The sequence below is a fragment of the Cherax quadricarinatus genome, chromosome 6, assembly GCF_038502225.1.
Source record: "Cherax quadricarinatus isolate ZL_2023a chromosome 6, ASM3850222v1, whole genome shotgun sequence".
Classification (NCBI taxonomy): Eukaryota; Metazoa; Arthropoda; class Malacostraca; order Decapoda; family Parastacidae; genus Cherax; species Cherax quadricarinatus.
Window position 1 is genome coordinate 59,620,272 of NC_091297.1, and position 25,000 is coordinate 59,645,271.

Below are 25,000 nucleotides of genomic sequence, written 5' to 3' on the forward strand. Positions count from 1 at the left end.
GTGAACACACACTGGTATATTTGCACATCTCAGGGTGAACACACACTGGTATATTTGTACATCTCAGAGTGAACACACACTGGTATATTTGCACATCTCAGAGTGAACACACACTGGTATATTTGCACATCTCAGAGTGAACACACACTGGTATATTTGTACATCTCAGAGTGAACACACACTGGTATATTTGTACATCTCAGGGTGAACAAACACTGGTATATTTGCACATCTCAGAGTGAACACACACTGGTATATTTGTACATCTCAGGGTGAACACACACTGGTATATTTGCACATCTCAGAGTGAACACACACTGGTATATTTGTACATCTCAGAGTGAACACACACTGGTATATTTGCACATCTCAGAGTGAACACACACTGGTATATTTGTACATCTCAAGGTGAACACACACTGGTATATTTGTACATCTCAGAGTGAACACACACTGGTATATTTGCACATCTCAGAGTGAACACACACTGGTATATTTGCACATCTCAGAGTGAACACACACTGGTATATTTGTACATCTCAAGGTGAACACACACTGGTATATTTGTACATCTCAGAGTGAACACACACTGGTATATTTGCACATCTCAGAGTGAACACACACTGGTATATTTGCACATCTCAGAGTGAACACACACTGGTATATTTGTACATCTCAAGGTGAACACACACTGGTATATTTGTACATCTCAGAGTGAACACACACTGGTATATTTGCACATCTCAGAGTGAACACACACTGGTATATTTGTACATCTCAAGGTGAACACACACTGGTATATTTGTACATCTCAGAGTGAACACACACTGGTATATTTGCACATCTCAGAGTGAACACACACTGGTATATTTGCACATCTCAGAGTGAACACACACTGGTATATTTGTACATCTCAAGGTGAACACACACTGGTATATTTGTACATCTCAGAGTGAACACACACTGGTATATTTGCACATCTCAGAGTGAACACACACTGGTATATTTGTACATTCAGAGTGAACACACACTGGTATATTTGTACATCTCAGGGTGAACACACACTGGTATATTTGCACATCTCAGAGTGAACACACACTGGTATATTTGCACATCTCAGAGTGAACACACACTGGTATATTTGTACATCTCAGGGTGAACACACACTGGTATATTTGTACATCTCAGGGTGAACACACACTGGTATATTTGCACATCTCAGGCTGAACACACACCGGTATATTTGCACATCTCAGGCTGAACACACACTGGTATATTTGTACATCTCAGGGTGAACACACACTGGTATATTTGCACATCTCAGGCTGAACACACACCGGTATATTTGCACATCTCAGAGTGAACACACACTGGTATATTTGCACATCTCAGGCTGAACACACACCGGTATATTTGCACATCTCAGGGTGAACACACCCTGGTATATTTGCACATCTCAGGGTGAACACACACTGGTATATTTGCACATCTCAGGGTGAACACACACTGGTATATTTGCACATCTCAGGGTGAACACACACTGGTATATTTGCACATCTCAGGGTGAGCACACACTGGTATATTTGCACATCTCAGGGTGAACACACACTGGTATATTTGCACATCTCAAGGTGAACACACACTGGTATATTTGCACATCTCAGGGTGAACACACACTGGTATATTTGCACATCTCAGGGTGAACACACACTGGTATATTTGTACATCTCAGAGTGAACACACACTGGTATATTTGTACATCTCAGAGTGAACACACACTGGTATATTTGTACATCTCAGAGTGAACACACACTGGTATATTTGTACATCTCAGAGTGAACACACACTGGTATATTTGTACATCTCAGGGTGAACACACACTGGTATATGTGCACATCTCAGGGTGAACACACACTGGTATATTTGTACATCTCAGAGTGAACACACACTGGTATATTTGTACATCTCAGAGTGAACACACACTGGTATATTTGTACATCTCAGAGTGAACACACACTGGTATATTTGTACATCTCAGAGTGAACACACACTGGTATATTTGCACATCTCAGAGTGAACACACACTGGTATATTTGTACATCTCAGAGTGAACGTATCTGGAATCTTAATCATAATCTCTTTGGTAAAAATTTTGCAGCACTTTCTAGTGAGTAGGTGTTGAGATCGTACTCTTGAAGGGAAGGAAGGGAGGAGACGTGAAGGGATAAGTGGTAGTTTAAGGGAAGGAAGGGAGGAGACGTGAAGGGATAAGTGGTAGTTTAAGGGAAGGAAGGGAGGAGACGTGAAGGGATAAGTGGTGGTATAAGGGAAGGAAGGGAGGAGACGTGAAGGGATAAGTGGTAGTTTAAGGGAAGGAAGGGAGGAGACGTGAAGGGATAAGTGGTAGTTTAAGGGAAGGAAGGGAGGAGACGTGAAGGGATAAGTGGTGGTATAAGGGAAGGAAGGGAGGAGACGTGAAGGGATAAGTGGTAGTTTAAGGGAAGGAAGGGAGGAGACGTGAAGGGATAAGTGGTAGTTTAAGGGAAGGAAGGGAGGAGACGTGAAGGGATAAGTGGTGGTATAAGGGAAGGAAGGGAGGAGACGTGAAGCGATAAGTGGTAGTTTAAGGGAAGGAAGGGAGGAGACGTGAAGGGATAAGTGGTGGTATAAGGGAAGGAAGGGAGGAAACGTGAAGGGATAAGTGGTAGTTTAAGGGACGGAAGGGAGGAGACGTGAAGGGATAAGTGGTGGTATAAGGGAAGGAAGGGAGGAGACGTGAAGGGATAAGTGGTGGTATAAGGGAAGGAAGGGAGGAGACGTGAAGGGATAAGTGGTAGTTTAAGGGAAGGAAGGGAGGAGACGTGAAGGGATAAGTGGTGGTATAAGGGAAGGAAGAGAGGAGACGTGAAGGGATAAGTGGTAGTTTAAGGGAAGGAAGGGAGGAGACGTGAAGGGATAAGTGGTGGTATAAGGGAAGGAAGGGAGGAGACGTGAAGGGATAAGTGGTAGTTTAAGGGACGGAAGGGAGGAGACGTGAAGGGATAAGTGGTGGTATAAGGGAAGAAAGGGAGGAGACGTGAAGGGATAAGTGGTGGTATAAGGGAAGGAAGGGAGGAGACGTGAAGGGATAAGTGGTAGTTTAAGGGAAGGAAGGGAGGAGACGTGAAGGGATAAGTGGTGGTATAAGGGAAGGAAGATAGGAGACGTGAAGGGATAAGTGGTAGTTTAAGGGAAGGAAGGGAGGAGACGTGAAAGGATAAGTGGTGGTTTAAGGAAAGGAAGGGAGGAGACGTGAAGGGATAAGTGGTGGTTTAAGGAAAGGAAGGGAGGAGACGTGAAGGGATAAGTGGTGGTATAAGGGAAGGAAGGGGTAAAGTGTGAGGTGAGCGCGATGAGAATGAAAGGGAAGTGCAGATATGAAAGAGGGGGGATGAGAGATATGAGAGAGGGGGAGATATATGAGAGGTGGAGGGAGAGACATGAGAGAGGGAGGGAGAGATATGAGAGAGGGGGAGGGAGAGACATGAGAGAGGGGGGAGAGATATGAGAGAGGGGGAGGGAGAGACATGAGAAAGGGAGGGAGAGATATGAGAGAGGAGGAGGGAGAGACATGAGAGAGGGGGAGAGATATGAGAGAGAGGGAGGGAGAGACATGAGAGGGGGAGAGATATGAGAAAGGGGGAGGGAGAGACATGAGAGAGGGGAAGAGATATGAGAGAGGGGGGGGAGAGAGAGATATCAGAGAGAAGGGAAGAGATATGAGAGAGGGGAGGGAGAAACATGAGAGAGAGGGGAGAGATATGAGAGAGGGGAGGGAGAGACATGAGAGAAGGGGGAGAGATATGAGAGAGGGGGAGGGAGAGACGTGAGAGAGGGGGAGAGAGATATGAGAGAGGGGGAGAGAGAGACATGAGAGAGTGGGGAGAGATATGTGAGAGGGGGAGAGAGAGACATGAGAGAGGGGGGAAAGAGATATGAGAGAGAGGAGGGAGATACATGAGATAGGGGGGAGAGATATGAGAGAGGGGAAGAGAGAGACATGAGAGAGGGGGAGAGATATGAGAGAGGGGAAGAGAGAGACATGAGAGGGGGAGAGATATGAGAGAGGGGAGGGAGAGACATGAGAGAGGGGGGAAAGAGATATGAGAAAGGGGAGGGAGAGACATGAGAGATGGGGAGAGATATGAGGGTCAGGGAGAGACATGAGAGAGGGGGGAGAGATATGAGAGAGGGGAGGGAGAGACATGAGAGAGTGAGGGAGATATAAGAGACAGGAGGAGGGAGAGACATGAGAGAGGGGGAGAGATATGAGAGACGGGGAGAGAGAGACATGAGAGAGGTGGGTAGAGATATGAGAGAGGGGGTGGGAGAGACATGAGAGAGTGGGAGAGAAATGAGAGAGGGGCAGGGAGAGACATGAGAGAGGGGGGACAGATATAAGAGAAGGGGAGGGAGAGACATGAGAGAGGGGGGTAGAGATATGAGAGAGGGGGAGGGAGAGACATGAGAGAGGGGGAGAGATATGAGAGAGGGGAGGGAGAGACATGAGAGAGGAGGAGAGATATGAGAGAGGGGGAGGGAGAGACATGAGAGAGGTGGGTAGAGATATGAGAGAGGGGGAGGGAGAGACATGAGAGAGGGGGAGAGATATGAGAGAGGGGAGGGAGAGACATGAGAGAGGAGGAGAGATATGAGAGAGGGGAGGGAGAGACATGAGAGAGGAGGAGAGATATGAGAGAGGGGGAGGGAGAGACATGAGAGAGGGGGGAGAGATATGAGAGAAGGAGAGGGAGAGACATGAGAGAGGAGGAGAGATATGAGAGAGGGGGAGGGAGAGACATGAGAGAGGGGGGAGAGATATGAGAGAAGGAGAGGGAGAGACATGAGAGAGGGGGGAGAGATATGAGAGAAGGGGAGGGAGAGACATGAGAGAGGTGGGTAGAGATATGAGAGAGGGGGAGGGAGAGACAGAGAGAGAGAGACATGAGAGAGGGGAGGGGAGTGAGATAGAGAGAACAATGAACGTTACTCTTGATTAACGTTCTCCCTCCGTATCCTACGTTTTTCCCTCTTCTCACCCCGGGTGAGCTGTTTGATTAATTAATAAACACTGGGTACTTCTGGTAGCTTCAACCAGGATTAAAATAATGTTATGTTGTTATTTACGACCGTCGGATAGTGATAGTTGCGTAGGAGGAGGAGCCGACACCAGGGAGGACTAGTGAAGTCGACACCAGGGAGGACTAGTGAAGTCGACACCAGGGAGGAATAGTGAAGTCGACACCAGGGAGGACTAGTGAAGTCGACACCAGGGAGGACTAGTGAAGTCGACACCAGGGAGGACTAGTGAAGTCGACACCAGGGAGGACTAGTGAAGTCGGCACCAGGGAGGACTAGTGAAGTCGGCACCAGGGAGGACTAGTGAAGTCGACACCCGGGAGGACTGGTGGAGTCCACACCAAGGAGGACTAGTGAAATCGACACCAGGGAGGACTAGTGAAGTCGACACCAGGGAGGACTAGTGAAGTCGACACCAGGGAGGACTAGTGAAGTCGACACCAGGGAGGACTAGTGAAGTCGACACCAGGGAGGACTAGTGAAGTCGGCACCAGGGAGGACTAGTGAAGTCGACACCAGGGAGGACTGGTGGAGTCCACACCAAGGAGGACTAGTGAAATCGACACCAGGGAGGACTAGTGAAGTCGACACCAGGGAGGACTAGTGAAGTCGACACCAGGGAGGACTAGTGAAGTCGGCACCAGGGAGGACTAGTGAAGTCGGCACCAGGGAGGACTAGTGAAGTCGACACCAGGGAGGACTAGTGAAGTCGACACCAGGGAGGACTAGTGAAGTCGACACCAGGGAGGACTAGTGAAGTCGACACCCGGGAGGACTGGTGGAGTCCACACCAAGGAGGACTAGTGAAATCGACACCAGGGAGGACTAGTGAAGTCGACACCAGGGAGGACTAGTGAAGTCGACACCAGGGAGGACTAGTGAAGTCGACACCAGGGAGGACTAGTGAAGTCGGCACCAGGGAGGACTAGTGAAGTCGACACCAGGGAGGAATGGTGGAGTCCACACCAAGGAGGACTAGTGAAATCGACACCAGGGAGGACTAGTGAAGTCGACACCAGGGAGGACTAGTGAAGTCGACACCAGGGAGGACTAGTGAAGTCGGCACCAGGGAGGACTAGTGAAGTCGGCACCAGGGAGGACTAGTGAAGTCGACACCAGGGAGGACTAGTGAAGTCGACACCCGGGAGGACTGGTGGAGTCCACACCAAGGAGGACTAGTGAAATCGACACCAGGGAGGACTAGTGAAGTCGACACCAGGGAGGACTAGTGAAGTCGACACCAGGGAGGACTAGTGAAGGCGACACCAGGGAGGACTAGTGAAGTCGACACCAGGGAGGACTAGTGAAGTCGGCACCAGGGAGGACTAGTGAAGTCGACACCAGGGAGGAATAGTGAAGTCGACACCAGGGAGGACTAGTGAAGTCGACACCAGGGAGGACTAGTGAAGTCGACACCCGGGAGGACTGGTGGAGTCCACACCAAGGAGGACTAGTGAAATCGACACCAGGGAGGACTAGTGAAGTTGAGACACCAGGGAGGACTAGTGAAGTCGACACCAGGGAGGACTAGTGAAGTTGACACCAGGGAGGACTAGTGAAGCCGACACCAGGGAGAACTAGTGAAGCCGACACCAAGGAGGACTAGTGAAGTCGACAGCAGGGAGGACTAGTGAAGTCGACACCAGGGAGGACTAGTGAAGCCGACACCAGGGAGAACTAGTGAAGTCGACACCAGGGAGGACTAGTGAAGTCGACACCAGGGAGGACTAGTGAAGTCGACACCAGGGAGGACTAGTGAAGTCGACACCAGGGAGGACTAGTGAAGTCGACACCAGGGAGGACTAGTGAAGTCGACACCAGGGAGGACTAGTGAAGTCGACACCAGGGAGGACTGGTGAAGTTGACACCAGGGAGGACTAGTGAAGTCGACACCAGGGACGACTAGTGAAGTCGACACCAGGGAGAACTAGTGAAGTCCACACCAGGGAAGACTGGTGGAGTCCACACCAGGGAGGACTGGTGGAGTCCACACCAAGGAGGACTAGTGAAGTCGACACCAGGGAGGACTAGTGAAGTTGACACCAGGGAGGACTAGTGAAGTCGACACCAGGGAGGACTAGTGAAGTCGACACCAGGGAGAACTAATGAAGTCCACACCAGGGAATACTGGTGGAGTCCACACCAGGGAGGACTGGTGGAGTCCACACCAAGGAGGACTATTGAAGTCGACACCAGGGAGGACTAGTGAAGCTGACACCAGGGAGAACTAGTGAAGTCGACACCAGGGAGAACTAGTGAAATAGACACCAGGGAGAACTGGTGGAGTCCACACCAGGGAGGACTAGTGAAGTCGACACCAGGGAAGACTGGTGGAGTCCACACCAGGGAGGACTGGTGGAGTCCACACCAGGGAGGACTGGTGGAGTCCACACCAGGGAGGACTAGTGAAGTCGACACCAGGGAAGACTGGTGGAGTCCACACCAGGGAGGACTGGTGGAGTCCACACCAGGGAGAACTAGTGAAGTCGACACCAGGAAGAACTAGTGGCGTCGACACCAGGGAAGACTGGTGGAGTCCACACCAGGGAGGACTGCTGGAGTCCACACAAAGGAAGACTGGTGGAGTCCACACCAGGGAGGACTGGTGGAATTGACACCAGGAAGAACTGGTGGAGTCGACACCGGGGAAGTCTGGTGGAGTCCACACCAGGGAGGACTAGTGAAGTCGACACCAGGGAAGACTGGTGAAGTCCACACCAGGGAGGACTGGTGGAGTCCACAACAGGGAGGACTGGTGGAGTCCACACCTGGGAGGACTAGTGAAGTCGACACTAGGAAAGACTGGTGGAGTACACACCAGGGAAGACTGGTGGAGTCGACACCAGGGAGAACTGGTGGAGTCGACACCAGGGGAAACTGGTGGAGTCGACACCAGGGAGGACTGGTGGAGTCGACACCAGGGAAGACTGGTGGAGTCGACACCAGGGAGGACTGGTGGAGTCGACACCAGGGAGGACTGGTGTAGCCGACACCAGGGAGAACTGGTGGAGTCGACACCAGGGAAGTCTGGTGGAGTCGACACCAAGGAGGACTAGTGAAGTCGACACCAGGGAAGACTAGTGGAGTCCACACCAGGGAGGACTGGTGGAGTCGACACCAAGGAGGACTAGTGAATTCGACACCAGGGAAGACTGGTGGAGTCGACACCAGGGAGAACTGGTGGAGTCGACACCAGGGAGGACTGGTGGAGTCAACACCAGGAAGAACTGGTGGAGTCGACACCAGGGATAACTGGTGGAGTCGACACCAGGGAGTACTGGTGGAGTCGACACCATGAAAAACTAGTGGAGTCGACAACAGGGAGAACTGGTGGAGTCGACACCAGGAAAGACTGGTGGAGTCGACACCAGGGAGGACTGGTGGAGTCGACACCAGCAAAAACTGGTGGAGTCGACACCAGGAAGAACTGGTGGAGTCGACACCAGGGAGGACTGGTGGAGTCAACACCAGGAAGAACTGGTGGAGTCGACACCAGGGATAACTGGTGGAGTCGACACCAGGGACGACTGGTGGAGTCGATACAAGGGAAGACTGGTGGAGTCGACACCAGGGAAGACTGGTGGAGTCGACACCAGGGAGGACTGGTGGAGTCGACACCAGCAAGAACTGGTGGAGTCGACACCAGGAAGAACTGGTGGAGTCGACACCAGGGAGGACTGGTGGAGTCAACACCAGGAAGAACTGGTGGAGTCGACACCAGGGATAACTGGTGGAGTCGACACCAGGGACGACTGGTGGAGTCCACACCAGGGAGGACTAGTGAAGTCGACACCAGGGAGGACTAGTGAAGTCGACACCAGGGAGGACTAGTGAAGTCGACACCAGGGAGGACTAGTGAAGTCGACACCAGGGAGGACTAGTGAAGTCGACACCAGGGAGGACTGTTGGAGTCCACACCAAGGAGGACTAGTGAACTCGACACCAGGGAGGACTAGTGAAGTTGACACCAGGGAGGACTAGTGAAGTCGACACCAGGGAGGACTAGTGAAGTCGACACCAGGAGGACTAGTGAAGTCGACACCAGGGAAGACTGGTGGAGTCCACACCAGGGAGGACTGGTGGAGCCCACAACAAGGAGGACTAGTGAAGTCCACACCAGGGAGGACTAGTGAAGCTGACACCAGGGAGAACTAGTGAAGTCGACACCAGGGAGAACTAGTGAAATAGACACCAGGGAGGACTGGTGGAGTCCACACCAGGGAGGACTAGTGAAGTCGACACCAGGGAGAACTAGTGAAGTCGACACCAGGGAGAACTAGTGAAATAGACACCAGGGAGGACTGGTGGAGTCCACACCAGGGAGGACTAGTGAAGTCGACACCAGGGAAGGTTGGTGGAGTCCACACCAGGGAGGACTGGTGGAGTCCACACCAGAGAGGACTGGTGGAGTCCACACCAGGGAGGACTAGTGAAGTCGACACCAGGGAAGACTGGTAAAGTCCACACCAGGGAGGACTGGTGGAGTCCACACCAGGGAGAACTAGTGAAGTCGACACCAGGGAAGACTGGTGGAGTCGACACCAGGGAGAACTGGTGGAGTCGACACCAGGGGAGACTAGTGAAGTCGACACCAGGGAGAACTGGTGGAGTCGACACCAGGGAAGAGACTGGTGGAGTCGACACCAGGGAGGACTGGTGGAGTCGACACCAGGGAGGACTGGTGTAGCCGACACCAGGGAGAACTGGTGGAGTCGACACCAGGGAAGTCTGGTGGAGTCGACACCAAGGAGGACTAGTGAAGTCGACACGAGGGAAGACTGGTGGAGTCCACACCAGGGAGGACTGGTGGAGTCGACACCAAGGAGGACTAGTGAATTCGACACCAGGGAAGACTGGTGGAGTCGACACCAGGGAGTACTGGTGGAGTCGACACCATGAAAAACTAGTGGAGTCGACAACAGGGAGAACTGGTGGAGTCGACACCAGGGAAGACTGGTGGAGTCGACACCAGGGAGAACTGGTGGAGTCGATACAAGGGAAGACTGGTGGAGTCGACACCAGGGAAGACTTGTGGAGTCGACACCAGGGAGGACTGGTGGAGTCGACACCAGCAAGAACTGGTGGAGTCGACACCAGGAAGAACTGGTGGAGTCGACACCAGGGAGGACTGGTGGAGTCAACACCAGGAAGAACTGGTGGAGTCGACACCAGGAAGAACTGGTGGAGTCGACACCAGGGAGGACTGGTGGAGTCGACACCAGGGATAACTGGTGGAGTCGACACCAGGGAGGACTTCTGGAGTCCACACCAGGGAGGACTAGTGGCGTCGACACCAGGGAGGACTGCTTGAGTTTACACCAGGGGGGACTTGTGGAGTCCCCACTAGGGAGGGCTGGTGGAGTCCACACCAGGGAGGACTGGGGCAGTTCACACCAGGGAGGACTGGTGGAGTACACCCCAAGTAGGACTGGTGGAGTCTACACCATGGAAGACTGGTGGAGTCCACACCAGGAAGGATTGGTGGAGTCCACACCAGGGAAGACTGGTGGAGTCCACACCAGGAAGGATTGGTGGAGTCCACACCAGGGAAGACTGGTGGAGTACACACCAGGAAGGACTGGTGGAGTCCACACCAGGGAAGACTGGTGGAGTCCACACCAGGGAGTACTCGTACAATTCACACCAGAGAGAACTGGTAGAGTCCACACCAGTGTCAGTAGTATGTACTGTAGTATCTCAGTTAGCCATGAGTCACCATCTTCCCTGACTGTGTGGCTAAACTGTTAGTGACTCACTGCTAACCTAACATGATGTCTGAATCCCACCGCTGCCACCAAGTGTCATTTTGAACTGTGCTGCCCAGTGCCCGGAGGGCAACGGCGGCATTCAAACATTATGCTAGGTCAGCAGTGAGTCACTAACGGTTGAGCCACATAGTCAGGGAAGGTGGTGACTCATGGCTAACTGAGATACTACAGTACGTACTACTGACACCAGAAAAGACTCATGGACCCCACTCCACGGGGACTGGTGGAGTCCACACACACACACACACACACACACACACACACACACACACACACACACACACACACACACACACACACACACACACACACACACACACACACACACACACACACACACACACACACACACACACACACACACACACACACACACACACACACACACACACACACACAGATGGTATAAAGACGAAAGGAGGAAAGAGAGGTGAAGATGGAGATGGACAGGAGAACCCAGACTCAAGAGGAAGATCAAATACAGCCTCTCTCACAACCACCTACAGAAGCCCCCCAACCAGGACAACCCCAATGCAACCAAACATTCTAACCCAAAACACACATGCCATATCCAATGCCCTCACCCACCTAATTACAAACTCCACCCCCACAGCAACCACCCATAGTTCCTTATCAGGTCTCCCACTTCCCCAACCTCAGTTTACCCCTCCCTCTCCCCAGACCACAGTTTTAGAAAAGATGTTGAAGGTGTGGTATGCAAATGCTCAACATGAGATTTAAAGAAGTATTTACAGTGGAAACCGGTAGCACTCCAGGAAATCAGAACAGGGAGGTACACCAACAAGTGCTGGATGAGGTACACATAACCGAGGAGGAGATGAAGAAGCTCCTATGTGAACTTGATATCTCAAAGGTGATGGGACCAGACAACATCCCTCTCTGGGTCCTTAGGGAAGGAGCAGATATGCTATGTGTGCCACTAACAAAGATCTTCAACACATCCATTGAAACTGGGCAACTACCCGAAGTATGGAATACGGCAAATGTAGTCCAAATTTTTTAAAAATGGAGACAGACACGAGGCATTAAACTACAGACCTGTGTCACTAACGTTTATAGTATGCAAAGTCATGGAGATCATCACAAGGGGAGTGGTGGAGCTTCTAGAAATAAACAAGTGTATAATCGACAACCAGCACGGTTTCAGGGAAGGAAAATCTTGTGTCACAAACCTACTGAAGTTTTATGACAAGGTGACAGATGTACGACAAGCGAGAGAGAGTTGGATAGACTGCATTTTCTTGTACTGCAAGAAGGACTTCGACACAGTTCCTCACAAGAGATTAGTGCAAAAGCAAGAGGATCAGGCACACATAACAGAAAAGGCACTGCAATGGATCAGAGAATACCTCACAGGGAGGCAACAACGAGTCATGGTACGTGACGAGGTATCACAGTGGGTGCCTGTGACAAGCGGGGTTCCACAGGGGTCAGTCGTAGGACCTGTGCTGCTTTTGGTATATGTGAATGACATAACGAAAAGGATAGACTCAGAAGTGTCCTTGTTTGAAGATGATGTGAAGTTAATGAGGAGAATCAAATAGATCGAGGATCAGGCAGGACTACAAAGAGACCTGGACAGGCTACAAGCCTGGTCCAGCAACTGGATCCTTTAATTTAACCCTGCCAAATGCCAAGTCATGAAGATCGGGGAAGGGCAAAGAAGACCGCAGACACAGTATAGTCTAGGTGGCCAAAGACTGCAAACCTCACTCATGGAAAAAAATCTTGGGGTGAGTATAATACCGAGCACATCTGAGGCACACATCAATCAAATAACTGCTGCAGCATACGGGCGTTTGGCAAACCTAAGGATAGCGTTCCGATACCTCAGTAAGGAATCGTTCAAGACTCTGTACACCATATACGTCAGGCCCATACTGGAGTATGCAGCACCAGTTTGGAATCCACACCTGGTCAATCACATCAAGAAATTAGAGAAAGTGCAAAGGTTTGCAACAAGACTAGACCCAGAGCTATGGGGATAGTCCTACGAAAAAAAGTTAAAGGTTAAGGGAAATCGGCCTGACGACACTGGAAGAAAAAGGGTCAAGGGACACATGATGACGATACATAAAATGCTGCCCGGAATAGAAAAGGTGGACAGAGACAGGATGTTCCAGGAAGGGGACACAGAAACAAGAGGTCACAATTGGAAGTTGAAGACTCAGATGAGCCAAAGGGATGTTAGGAAGTATTTCTTTAGTCATAGAGTTCTCAGGCAGTGGAACATACATAAAGTGACGTAGTGGAGGCCGGAACCATACATAGTTTTAAGACGAGGTTTGATAAAGCTCATGGAGCAGGGAGAGAGAAGACCTAGTAGCAATCAGTGAAGAGGCGGGACCAGGAGCTATGACTCGACCCCTGCAACCACAAATAGGTGAGTGCACACACACACACACACACACACACACACACACACACACACACACACATGTATAGTATGCAAAATCATGGAGAAGATTATCAGAAGAGTGGTGGAACACCTACAAAGGAACGATCTCATCAACAGCAGCCAACATGGTTTCAGGGACGGGAAATCCTGTGTCACAGACCTACTGAAGTTCTATGACATGGTGACAGCAGTAAGACAAGAGAGAGAGGGGTGGGTAGATTGCATTTTCTTGGACTGCAAGAAGGCGTTTGACACAGTTCCATACAAGAGATTGGTGCAAAAACTGGAGGACCAAGCAGGGATAACAGGGAAGGCACTACAATGGATCAGGGAATACTTGTCAGGAAGACAGCAGCGAGTCATGGTACGTGGCGAGGTGTCAGAGTGGGCACCTGTGACCAGCGGGGTCCCACAGGGGTCAGTCCTAGGACCAGTGCTGTTTCTGGTATTTGTGAACGACATGACGGAAGGAATAGACTCTGAGGTGTCCCTGTTTGCAGATGACGCAAAGTTGATGAGAAGAATTCACTCGATCGAAGACCAGGCAGAACTACAAAGGGATCTGGACAGGCTGCAGACCTGGTCCAGCAATTGGCTCCTGGAGTTCAATCCCACCAAGTGCAAAGTCATGAAGATTGGGGAAGGGCAAAGAAGACCGCAGACGGAGTACATTCTAGGGGGTCAGAGACTACAAACCTCACTCAAGGAAAAAGATCTTGGGGTGAGTATAACACCAGGCACATCTCCTGAAGCGCACATCAACCAAATAACTGCTGCAGCATATGGGCGCCTAGCAAACCTCAGAACAGCATTCCGACATCTTAATAAGGAATCATTCAGGACCCTGTACACCGTGTACGTTAGGCCCATATTGGAGTATGCGGCACCAGTTTGGAACCCATACCTAGCCAAGCACGTAAAGAAACTAGAGAAAGTGCAAAGGTTTGCAACAAGAATAGTCCCAGAGCTAAGAGGTATGTCCTACGAGGAGAGGTTAAGGGAAATCAACCTGACGACACTGGAGGACAGGAGAGATAGGGGGGACATGATAACGACATACAAAATACTGAGAGGAATTGACAAGGTGGACAAAGACAGGATGTTCCAGAGATTGGACACAGTAACAAGGGGACACAGTTGGAAGTTGAAGACACAGATGAATCACAGGGATGTTAGGAAGTATTTCTTCAGCCACAGCGTAGTCAGTAAGTGGAATAGTTTGGGAAGCGATGTAGTGGAGGCAGGAGCCATACATAGCTTTAAGCAGAGGTATGAAAAAGCTCACGGCTCAGGGAGAGTGACCTAGTAGCGATCAGTGAAGAGGCGGGGCCAGGAGCTCGGACTCGACCCTCGCAACCTCAACTAGGTGAGTACACACACACACACACACACACACACACACACACACACACACACACACACACACACACACACACACACACACACACACACACACATATATATATATATATATATATATATATATATATATATATATATATATATATATATATATATATATATGTCGTGCCGAATAGGCAGAACTTGCCATCTTGGCTTAAATAGCAACGTCCATCTTGCCATATAGGACAAGCGAAAATTTGTGTATGCAATAATTTCGCCAAAATCATTCTGAACCTAACGAAAAAAATATATTTCACTGTGTTTGTTTAGTATTAAATTATTGTAAACAAATCTAAAATATATATAGTTGGGTTAGGCTAAAATACATTGTTCTTGTTATAATAAGGTTAGGTAAGTTTTCTAAGATTCTTTTGGTGCAAAATTAAATTTTTTTACATTAACATTAATGAAAAAAATATATCTTTAAACGTATAAGAGAAAATTTTAGAAACGACTTAATTTTAAATGAGTTCTTGCTAATTGATCAGTTTTACATATTCGGCACGACATATATATACATATATATATATATATATATATATATATATATATATATATATCTATATATATATATATATATATATATATATATATATATAAACACATTGCCCGTTTCCTATCAAGGCAGGGTGGCCAGAAAAAGAAAAACTTTCACCATCATTCACTCCATCACTGTCTTGCCAGAAGGGTGCTTTACACTACAGTTATAAAACTGCAACATTAATATCCCTCCTTCAGAGTGCAGACACTGTAATTCTCATCTCCAGGAATCAAGTCCGGCCTACCGGTTTCCCTGAATCCCTTCATAAATGTTACCGTGCTTACACTCCAACAGCACGTCAAGTCCTAAAAAGCATTTGTCTCCATTTTCTCCTGTCTAACATGCTCACGTACGGTTGCTGGAAGTCCAAGCCCTTCGCACACAAAACCTCCTCTACCCCATCCCTCCAACCTTTCCTAGCCCGACCCATACCCCGCCTTCCCTCCACTACAGATTTATACACTCTCGAAGTCATTCTATTTCGTTTCATCCTCTCTACATATCCAAAGCATCTCAATAACCCCACCCCCCTCAGCCCTCTGGATAATAGTTTTGGTCATCCCACACCTCCTCATCTCCAAACTACGAATTCTCTACATTATATTCACACCACTCATTGCCCTCAGACATGACATCTCCACTCCCTCCAGCCTTCTCCTTGTTGCAACATTCACCACCCATGCCTCAAACCCATACAAAAGCGTTGGAATAACTATACTCTCATACATTCCCCTCTTAGCTTTCATGGACAAAGTTCTTTGTCTCCACAGACTGCTAAGTGCACCACTCACCCTTTTCCCCTCATCGATTCTATGATTCACCTTATCTTTCATAAACCAATCTGCTGACACGTCCAATTCCAAATATCTGAATACATTCACCTCCTCCATACTCTCCATCCAATCTGATATCCAATCTTCCATTACCTAAATTTTTGGTTATCCTTATCACCTTACTGTTTCCTACATTCACTTTTAATTTCCTTCTTTTACATACCCTACCAAACTCATCAACCAACCTCTGCAACTTCTCTTCAGAATCCCCCAAAAACAGTGTCATCAGCAAATTTCAACTGTGACAACTCCCATTTTGTGTTAGATTCTTTATCTTTTAACCCCACACCTCTTACCAACACCCGAGCATTCACTTCTCCTACAATTCCATCTACAAATATATTGAACAACCATGGTGACATCACACATCCCTGTCTAAGGCCTACTTTTACTCGGAAATAATCTCCTTTTCACCTGCATACTTTAACCTGAGCCTCATTATCCTCGTAAAGACTTCTGTGCTTGCAATAACCTGCCTCCTATTCCATACATTTGCAACATCTGCCACATTGCCCCGCTATTCACCCTGTCATACGCCTTTTCCATATCTATAAAAGCCACAAAAACCTCTTTACCCTTAACTAAATACTGTTCATCTATATGTTTCACTGCAAACACACCCCCTACCCTTCCTTAAGCCTCCTTGTTCATCTGCTATCCAGCTCTCCGTCTTACTCTTATTTCTTTCAATAATGCGCTTTACCAGGTATACGCAACAGACTTATTCCCTTATAATTTTTACACTCTCTTTTATCCCCTTTACCTTTAAACGAGGCAACTATGCATGCTCTCTGCCAATCCCTAGGTACCTTACCCTCTTCCATACATTTATTAAAAAAAAGCACCAACCACTCCAACACTATATCCCCACCTGCTTTTAACATTTCTATCTTTATCCCATCAATCCCGGCTGCCTTACCCCCTTTTCATTCTAACAACTGCCTCACGAACTTCCTCCACACTCACAACTGGTTCTTCCTCACTCCTACAAGATGTTATAACTCCTTGTCCTATACACGAAGTCACAGCTTCCCTATCTTCATCAACATTTAACAATTCCTCAAAATATTCCCTCCATCTTCCCAATACCTCTAACTCTCCATTTAATAACTCTCCTCTCCTATTTTTAACTGACAAATCCATTTGTTCTCTAGGCTTTCTTAACTTGTTAATCTCACTCCAAAACTTTTTCTTATTTTCAACAAAATTTGTTGATAACATCTCACCCACTCTCTCATTTGCTCTCTTTTTACATTGCTTCAAAAATCTCTTATTATTTTTTATAAACCCCGGCTTTGGGCGAAACGTCGCAATAAAAGGATTCTCTTCTAACAATGTCTTTATTTCCACTTTTCCAATCTTGTCATTGTTTACATATCTCTAATTAGACCGGTAATATTCACGGTATTTCTGCACCGTTGACTGTGAGGTAATTTGCATATACATATTATTCCTAAGCGTGTTCGTGATTTCTCGCATTGTCAAGCAACTTTCCTTAATAATGTGAAAAATCACAAACGTGTTTAGAAACATAGTTTGTTTTTCGCTGTGGTTATATTACATGTTAAGATATCACCTGTTTCTTGTAATCTTAATATACCCAGCGGTATGAATGAGGCCATGGCACTCGCCTGGCTCTTGGTGGCACTCACCTGGCTTTTGGTGTCCGTCATGAGCATGCCGTCTTTCCACCAGGTGATGGTAGCAGTGGGCCTCGAACCGGATGACTCACAAACGATGGCATATCTCTCACCCTCAGACAAGCTCTCCACCGTGCCCAGGATTCGCACGTCCAGAGGCGGAACTGTGGGAGAAAATGATAAGTGAGGATGGGTTAATGTGTAGTCTTATTACTACTACTATTCAAAATTCAAAATTTATTTATTTCTTTGCAAGTAGTACATTGAGATTATATTTTTACAATAATCGGTTGCAGTACAAAGAGAGCCTCTATTACGCCTTGGCATTATGGGCCGACTTAACTTAATGGCTTACTGACTACTTAACACTAAAGAAATTTATCATAGTTGTACAGTAGTTCTATTAATTATAAGTGAATCTAATTTATGCAAACCAAAGGATATATTCATATATTCAAAAATGTTTTTTTATGAAACATGATTCAAGAGCAGTTTACAGTAGTTTACAGTATGAGAATGCTACAATTTGGTGAAGGGCAATACTGCTTTTGGTAGGTATGTATACTTCTATGTAGTAATTTGTCAATATATGAACTTGGTCGTCTAGTCTTGAAGTTTTAAGATATAGGTAACTGGTAGATTTATTGGTAATGTTAAATATTGAGTATTGAGTATTTAGTCTAGTGTGATTAAGTGGCTTTTGAGAAGAGTCTTAAATTGATTTTCAGACCGGGTAATGAATTCCAAATTTTGGGGCTTTTTATGTGCATAGAGTTTTTACACAGTGTGATATGGACACGGGGTACATCAAAAAGAGATCTGTGTCTTGTGTTATGGTCGTGTGACCTGTTACAGTTGGTGAGGAGAAGTTTGAGTGGAGGGTTTATGTTAGCGTGTATTGTTCTATGTATGTAGTAGGCACATTAATAAGTATGGATACTCTTAATGGTGAGCAGAATATTAGTGGAGTATGCCGTCGGGAGTGTGAATTTGTTATCATTCTGACTGCATCCTTTTGCTGGGTTATTAGTGGTCTTAGGTGATTTAATGTTGTTGATTCCCATGCACAAATTCCATGTGAGATAAGGGTAGATGGGTGAATGATACAGTGTAAGGAGAGCTGATTGTGGAACATAGTATTGTCTTTGATAGTATGCCTACAGTCATAGAGATTTTCTTGGTTATTTGTTGTATATGTGTCTGGAACTTGAGGCTACTGTCAAGGTGCATTCCTAGGAATTTTCCCTCTGTGAGTCTTGTGACGGGAGATCCATTTAGCGTTATGTTAAGTGAAACATTTGCAGCTTTGTTTCCAAACTGAATGAAGTGGGTTTTGTCAGTATCCAGGGTGAGTTTATTAGTCATCATCCAGGCAGATATTTTCTGCAATTCGGCATTGACACTGTTGGCGAGTATGATTGGGTTTGGGTGAGAGAAGACGTATGTAGTGTCATCTGTAAATAATGTGGGTTTGACTAGCTGTGATGCATTCGGTAGGTCATTGATATAGATGAGAAAGAGGAGTGGTCCAAGGACACTTCCCTGTGGGACTCCTACTGTGATTGGTTGAGTGGAAGAGTTTGCACCATCTGTGTACACATATTGGCTTCTGTTACTAAGGTATGACTTTAGGTAGTTGAGGGAGTGGCCTCTTATACCACAGAGTGTTAATTTAGTGTACAGCAGTTCATGGTCGACTGTATCAAAAGCTTTACGTAAATCAATGAAAATTCCCAGTGAGACTTCATCCTTTCCGAGAGTGGTATATATTAGTTCTAGCATGTGTATGATAGCATCATTTGTGCTTTTATTATTCCTGAATCCAAACTGACAGGGGTTTAGTATGTTATGTGAGACAAGGTAGGAACAGATCCATCTATGAATTATTTTTTCAATGATTTTAGAGAGGACTGGTAAGTTAGATACTGGTCTATAGTTATACAAGTCAGCTTGGTCACCTCCACTGTGGATCTAAGTGACTTTTGTTATTTTGAGAATTGTTGGGAAGGTGGAGGATTCAATGGATTTGTTAAAAAGTGTTGCAATAATTGGTGACAATACTTGAGAAGCTTTTTTTGTACATAAAAGTTGGTAAGTTGTTTATGTCTCCTGCCTTGTTTTTAAAGGTGTTGATGATGAGCGAGACTTCTGTTGGGTTGGTTGGAGCTAGGAATAGTGTGTTCGGGTAGTTGCTTGTGAGATAATCTGACGGACGGGTGTTTGAGTTTGAGATTTTGCGTGCTAGGTTCTTTCCTGTAGTGGAGAAGGTAACACTGAATCTGTTTGCTGTGTCAGTTGGTGGGAGTTGGGGTTCAACTGATTTTGTTAATTTGATTGTTTTGTTTTTGGATATCTTTTAAGTTCCAAGAATTTCAGATAGAGTTTTCCAGGTCTTTTTCATATCACCTTTGATGTTTTGTAATCTGCTTTCATAATACAATTTTTTTAGACCTTCTTATCAGGCTGGTAAGAGCTGATGAGTAACATTTAGACTGTTCTCTAGTTATTTGACCCATTCTGTACTGTTTTTCATATTGGTGATTTGTGTTAATGGATTTAAGGATGCTGGGTGTTAGCCAGGGACTATTCAGTCTCTTAGTTGTGATCTGTTTAGTTTTTTAGGGCAATGTTTGTTATAGAGGTAATGGGCTTTTTTTTAGAAAATTGTTTATAGATTCATTCACATCTCTATATGTTTCGAGCTCATTTTGCCAGTCGATGTTATTCATAGCTGCTATGAAGTTATTTACAGCTGTCTCGTTTTGTAGTCTGAAGGTAACTTTAGTATTGTCTTGGGGCAATTTACCTAGATTGGTTGTGAGAAAGGTTGGGTAGTGGTCTGTGGTGCTGTCTGTGATTATGCCTAATTTTAAAGGGAATATGGTGTTAGTCCAGATGTGGTCTATTAAAGAGATACTGGTCTCAGAGAGTCTTGTAAATTTAGATATTGCTGGTAGCAACAAGCAGTTGCTCACAGTGTTTGTGATTTCGATCACTTGTAGGTCTTGTTCATGTAGTAGATTTATGTTGAAAACTTCTGTCAGCAGCAGGTGGTCTTTTTTCATATGTGCATCAGTTATCAAGTTTCCTAATTTTTCACTAAAGTGGTAAGTGTTTGACTGTGGTGCTCTGTAGATGTTTATAACTGTGAGAGGTTTTTGCAGGTCTTTTGATTTAAATTTAGCTATGATATATTCACCATGCTCCTCCCTTGTGCAAGATTTATAGATACATATAAATTGATTTGAGTAGTATATGGCTGCTCCACGCCCATGCTGGTCTATCCTACAGTTGTGTATGGCCGTGTAACCAGGAATAACATAGGCATCTGTAATACCATTCTTTAGCCAGGTTTCTGTGAATGTGGTGATTGACAAACTGGAATGAAGGGAATTGAGTAATGCTGTGAGGTAATTATAATGTTTGCTCAAGGATCTGACATTGTAATTAAAGATAGTTATGTTATTGTTTGCTCTGAGTATTTTCTTTGCTTGGTCTGCTGTATATTAACTACAGTTGCTGTTTGATTCGTGTAATTCATTTAATAAAAAGTTTACATAAGTATCAATGCCTGAAGACTCTACAGCAATATTTTTGAATAAGATATTATGTTATTAATAATTACGATACTTAACTACTTTATCTTACTTGCTAATACAGATGGAAGGTTGGTATCAAGATAAATGCTTGTAATCAAAGATTTATAGTGAATCTATAACTAGACTTAGGAATAAGACTATGTAAACATTCTAAAGCTAAAAAAGAATAAAAAAGCTAGGGAAAATTATAGGACAACAATGAAATTACACACTTTAGCACATGAATTAGCACCTTAATTATTTTAACAAATGTGAGAATATGAACTAAGGTAGATATTTAAATTTATAATAATAATATTTTCATTTATACTAACAAATGAAAGAAAGTAAAATACTGTAGCACCTGAGTTAGTAGTAATACTATTATTATAGTAGTAGTACTATTATAACAGTAGTAGTACTATTATAACAGTAGTAGTACTATTATAACAGTAGTAGTACAATTATTACAGTAGTAGTACTATTATTACAGTAGTAGTACTATTATTACAGTAGTAGTACTATTATTACAGTAGTAGTACTATTATAACAGTAGTAGTACTATTATTACAGTAGTAGTACTATTATTACAGTAGTAGTACTATTATTACAGTAGTAGTACTATTATTACAGTAGTAGTACTATTATTACAGTAGTAGTACTATTATAACAGTAGTAGTACTGTTATTACAGTAGTAGTACTATTATTACAGTAGTAGTACTATTATTACAGTAGTAGTACTATTATTACAGTAGTAGTACTATTATTACAGTAGTAGTACTATTATTACAGTAGTAGTACTATTATTACAGTAGTAGTACTATTATTACAGTAGTAGTACTATTATTACAGTAGTAGTACTATTATTACAGTAGTAGTACTATTATTACAGTAGTAGTACTATTATAACAGTAGTAGTACTATTATTACAGTAGCAGTACTATTATTACAGTAGTAGTACTATTATTACAGTAGTAGTACTATTATTACAGTAGTAGTACTATTATTACAGTAGTAGTACTATTATAACAGTAGTAGTACTATTATAACAGTAGTAGTACTATTATTACAGTAGTAGTACTATTATTACAGTAGTAGTACTATTATTACAGTAGTAGTACTATTATTACAGTAGTAGTACTATTATAACAGTAGTAGTACTATTATTACAGTAGTAGTACTATTATTACAGTAGTAGTACTATTATTACAGTAGTAGTACTATTATTACAGTAGTAGTACTATTATAACAGTAGTAGTACTATTATTACAGTAGTAGTACTATTATTACAGTAGTAGTACTATTATTACAGTAGTAGTACTATTATTACAGTAGTAGTACTATTATTACAGTAGTAGTACTATTATAACAGTAGTAGTACTATTATAACAGTAGTAGTACTATTATTACAGTAGTAGTACTATTATTACAGTAGTAGTACTATTATTACAGTAGTAGTACTATTATTACAGTAGTAGTACTATTATTACAGTAGTAGTACTATTATTACAGTAGTAGTACTATTATTACAGTAGTAGTACTATTATAACAGTAGTAGTACTATTATTACAGTAGTAGTACTATTATTACAGTAGTAGTACTATTATTACAGTAGTAGTACTATTATTACAGTAGTAGTACTATTATTACAGTAGTAGTACTATTATTACAGTAGTAGTACTATTATTACAGAAGTAGTACTATTATTACAGTAGTACTACTATTATTACAGTAGTAGTACTATTATTACAGTAGTAGTACTATTATTACAGTAGTACTACTATTATTACAGTAGTAGTACTATTATTACAGTAGTAGTACTATTATTACAGTAGTACTACTATTATTACAGTAGTAGTACTATTATTACAGTAGTAGTACTATTATTACAGTAGTAGTACTATTATTACAGTAGTAGTACTATTATTACAGTAGTAGTACTATTATTACAGTAGTAGTACTATTATTACAGTAGTAGTACTATTATTACAGTAGTAGTACTATTATTACAGTAGTAGTACTACTATTACAGTAGTAGTACTATTATTACAGTAGTAGTACTATTATTACAGTAGTAGTACTATTATTACAGTAGTACTACTATTATTACAGTAGTAGTACTATTATTACAGTAGTAGTACTATTATTACAGTAGTAGTACTATTATTACAGTAGTAGTACTATTATTACAGTAGTAGTACTATTATTACAGTAGTAGTACTATTATTACAGTAGTAGTACTATTATTACAGTATTAGTGCTATTATTACAGTAGTAGTACTATTATTACAGTAGTAGTACTATTATTACAGTAGTAGTACTATTATTACAGTAGTAGTACTATTATTACAGTAGTAGTACTACTATTACAGTAGTAGTACTATTATTACAGTAGTAGTACTATTATTACAGTAGTAGTACTACTATTACAGTAGTAGTACTATTATTACAGTAGTAGTACTATTATTACAGTAGTAGTACTACTATTACAGTAGTAGTACTATTATTACAGTAGTAGTACTATTATTACAGTAGTAGTACTATTATTACAGTAGTAGTACTATTATTACAGTAGTAGTACTATTATTACAGTAGTAGTACTATTATTACAGTAGTAGTACTACTATTACAGTAGTAGTACTATTATTACAGTAGTAGTACTATTATTACAGTAGTAGTACTATTATTACAGTAGTAGTACTGTTATTACAGTAGTAGTACTACTACAGTACTACTATTACTACTACTACTACATTCAATATGATGGTATACAGTAGTGACAAGTCGATAAATAAGACACATGTGCAGCAGTTATATATCTTTATTTCGAAAGGTATCGCCTACACAGAAGGCTTCTTCAGTCGAATACAGAGGCAACAGAAACAGTAGAGATGTGAAGACAATATAATCAGTCCATCGCCCTAGAAGGCGTAGTTTTGAGGTGGTCAGTCCCTCAGCCTGGAGAGAAGATGAAGCAACATAATGGAAACTTAAGGAAATAAATGGTATAAAATACCGACCCAATGAAAATATAAACACTTAAGTAGTATAATGTGATCCTTTATTGACAACGTTTCGCCCACACAGTGGGCTTTATCAAGTCACAAACAGATCTGTGTGATGAATGGTTTAGAAAACGACAAGTTGAAGAATTGAGACACTTATGCAACACATGGGAATCAATATTGAAGATACGTTTCGGCACATAGTGGCTTCATCAGTCCAATACAAAGCAGAAATGGGTAAGGAGAGGAGAAGTTTGAGGTAATCAGTCCCTCAACCTGGAATCGATGAGTTCAGTCCATCACTCTGGTACAAAGACTTCAACGCTTGCCCAACCTTTGGACGACGACCTACTTACACTAGTGGCAGGTCCCACTAAGATCCCGCCTCCTCCTGCTTCACCTCATCTCACCGCAGTATATAAGCCACCTCTCTGGCCCTATGCTGTACTTCCTACAAGAGTGATGGACTGAACACATCGATTCCAGGTTGAGGGACTGATTACCTCAAACTTCTCCTCTCCTTACCCATTTCTACTTTGTATTGGACTGATGAAGCCACTGTGTGGCGAAACGTATCTTCAATAAAGATTCCCATGTGTTGCATAAGTGTGTCAATTCTACAAACAGATCTACCTGGGTGAAACACACGTGGCTATATATAGGATGGGAATGCTCGGTCAGGTGGAGAAAGGT

At 44.2% G+C, this 25,000-nt stretch overlaps 1 protein-coding gene across 1 annotated transcript in view; it reads right to left on the reverse strand.

Moving 5' to 3' along the window:
- LOC128694554 (nephrin-like) overlaps positions 1-25,000 on the reverse strand; it is a 147,881-nt gene that overhangs the window by 89,232 nt on the left and 33,649 nt on the right. The window contains exon 2 of the mRNA XM_070079515.1: positions 17,736-17,887. Coding sequence (XP_069935616.1) covers positions 17,736-17,887 — 152 coding nt within the window. The remainder of the gene's footprint in view (positions 1-17,735; positions 17,888-25,000) is intronic.